This window comes from Leucopleurus acutus, assembly GCF_964270905.1.
Source record: "Leucopleurus acutus genome assembly, chromosome: 7".
Taxonomy (NCBI): Eukaryota; Metazoa; Chordata; class Mammalia; order Artiodactyla; family Delphinidae; genus Leucopleurus; species Leucopleurus acutus.
Genome location: NC_139150.1, coordinates 6,945,241 through 6,947,917, shown reverse-complemented (window position 1 = coordinate 6,947,917; position 2,677 = coordinate 6,945,241). Strand labels below are relative to the sequence as shown.

The window sequence follows — 2,677 nt, the reverse complement described above, 5'->3', positions numbered from 1 at the left end:
CGGCGGTCCGGGCGCCCTGCCTCGCCCCCGGCTGCCCGGCACCTCCGCCGGGCAGCAGCCCTTCCTCACGTGGCTGGCTCCTCTCTAAACACCACTGCAATCACTACAATAAAAAGAAAAAAAAAGAGTAGGAGAAACACAAAGCATACTTAAATAGGCGCTTTTTCTCTCTGCAAAAATAAAGTCCAAGATCTTAGATTTCTTTTTCTTTTATTTTACAATTTATAAAACATCAGCCATCTCCCTCTGCTCGCCCCCAGCTCAGCCCCGAGTGGCCGGGTGCCCGTTCGTTCCCTCCTCTCGCCCCTTGGCCGAGTCTTTGTCTGGCCCCAGCCCCGCGGGGCCCCGGGTCCCCGTGCCCTCAGGGGTCCCTAGAAGGCGACAATGGCTCGAGTCCAGGCGCCGAGGCTGGCGAGCGCCTGCTTGGCGCACAGCTGCCCGTTGAGCGGCGGCGGCTGCTCAGAGGAGTCCGGCTGTCGGCTCACTAGCCCGGAGAAGCCCGAGCCAAAGATGGAGATCAAGTTTGAGATGTTGGACGCGTCCGGGGACGAGTCCGGGCAGAAGTCCTCGAAGCGGGCGCGCTTGCAGGGGGCGAACGGGACGCCCCCGGGGGGCTCGGCCCCCAGGTCGCCCGCGTCCTCGTCGTCGTTGTCCTCCTCCTCCTGGCCTGGGTAATACTTGCGCTTGCAGCCGGCGGCGGACGCCAGGCCGGGTCCCGGGGCGCCCTGGCCACAGCAGGGGCAGTGGGCGGAGGCGCAGCAGTCCTGGTGCAAGTAGCCGTTCTCCACCGTGGTCACCACGTGAGTGTCCAGGTCCAGCACGGTGGTCTGGCTGCTGCAGTGCACGCCGAAGTCCGAGGGGGCCGGGTACGCGCCCCGGTAGAAGCCGGGGGAGGAGGCGGGGGCCGGGGAGGCGGGCGGGGAGGCGGCGGTAGCCGCCTGAGGGGCGGCCCCTGGGGGCGCGGAGGGCGCGGAACAGGCGGCCGAGGCGCGAGGGTCCCGCGGGCAGAGCGCGGCGGGCGCGGGCGGCGGCAGCGGCGCAGGACCCGGCTGCAGCGGCTCCAAGGGCTGCCCGCGGTGGGGCGCGCCGTGCGGCGGCTGGAGCGCGGCGCACCCGGGCAGCTCCGAGAGCGCCCCCGCGCCGCCCGCGGGCGCCCCGGCCGCCGCCGCCGCGCAGCCCCTGGGCGCAGGGTGCTGGTGCTGGTGCAGCTGCTGCTGGAGGTGCAGCTGGTGGAGCTGGTGGAGCTGGTGCAGCTGGTGCCGGGCGACAGGTTCGCGCGCCTCCGCGTCCCCGCCGCCGCCAAGTTGGAGCGGGCCGAAGTCGGCCGCGCTGGCCGGCATGCCCGGCGCCGCGTACGCGAGGTGCTGGTGCTGGTGGTGGGGCGGCTGCTGCTGTTGCTGCTGCTGCTGGCGCCGGTAGAGCTCGGCGTAGCGCTCGCTCAGGTAGAGCTGGCGCGCGTTGCGGAGCACGTAGGACACCAGGAGGTTCTTGTGCAGCTTGATGCCGCCGCGCTGGGTCCGGGAGCTGTGGATCTTGCGCAGGGAGATGCTGATCAGGCTCTGGGCGTCCAGGGCGCACTCCATGCTCCCGCGGAGACGGCTGCGGCGGAGCAGCCGCGACCGCTGCTGCTGCTAATGCTGCTGCTGTTTCGGCCTCCAGCCGGCCTCCGGGACGTGCTGGTCAGGGGAAACGGAGTCCGGGTCAGCGGGTCGGCTGCGCTCCGAGAGGAGCCGCCACCATGCGCTGCGCGCCACCCGCGGGCTCGTGCTCCCCAGACGGCGCCAAAGCAATGAGCCTCGGCCGGCCCCGGCCCCAGCTATTTAGCCGGGCGTCCGGGCCCCGCCCCACACCGGATGAGCCAATAAGAGTGCTCCAAACCTCCCGAGTGACAGACGCTACCCGCCCCGGGGCCACTAGACTGGCCAATCAGACCAAGGCGGTTCCTTTGTGCTATTCAAATACCGAACGGACCCCGGGCCTCCAACGCCGCCGCTGCCTCGAATGTTCTCCTGTGGCCGCGGCGCCGCGCGGGACTCGGAGCCACCGAGGCCGCTGTCTGCGACATGGGTCGCCTCGCAGCTGCCACGTTGGAGCCCGCGGCCGCCCTCGGCCTAGTTCCTGGGAGCCGGGGGTCGGCTCACCTGCGTGCTGCTGCTACGGCTCCTCCCCCTTCCGCACGGCTGGGCCTCACCTGCGGCAGGTGAGCGCGGCTCCCACTCCCGGCCACGCGGCACCTCCTTTCATACCTACCGCCCCCGGGTGACCCGCGGGACGCAAGGTTTTTGCAAGAGACTAGTGGGGCCGCCGGCTTGACCTTTGGGGACTCCTCAGGAGAAAGAGATTTCGAGGTACCCTCAGCCGCCGAGTATGTTGGGCCTGACTCCTTGACTTTTGGGCTGAGGAGATTCAGAGAACACTCGGGGAAGGGCCGGCCTCCCCATTTGTCTGACGGGAGAAACCAAAACATGGTGAATTTTGGTCTCCTCTGATAGAGGAGGCTTGGAGGCGTGCCCCTCGCAAACCGCTGAGGTCTAAAGGCGTTCCGAGAGCTGACATCCAGTGTCCTAATCACCGGTTCTGTAACCTTTCCTTGCCTTCCTAACTAATAATAATGACACTAGGGACTGTTATTAAGTGCCTAGGATGGGGCCGGCCCTGCCAGAAGCGCCCCGACTCC

The 2,677-nt window shown here is 68.2% G+C and overlaps 1 protein-coding gene across 1 annotated transcript; it reads right to left on the bottom strand.

The window, feature by feature from the left end:
- Positions 1 to 248: 248 nt before the first annotated feature.
- On the bottom strand, positions 249 to 1,583 carry IER5L (immediate early response 5 like; the record flags this gene model as incomplete). The annotated part of the gene is made up of 1 exon (XM_082842282.1): positions 249 to 1,583. One exon carries the CDS (start codon positions 1,581 to 1,583, stop codon positions 372 to 374), a length of 1,212 nt encoding a protein of 403 aa, XP_082698408.1. The 3' UTR covers positions 249 to 371.
- Between the last annotated feature and the right edge of the window lie 1,094 nt (positions 1,584 to 2,677).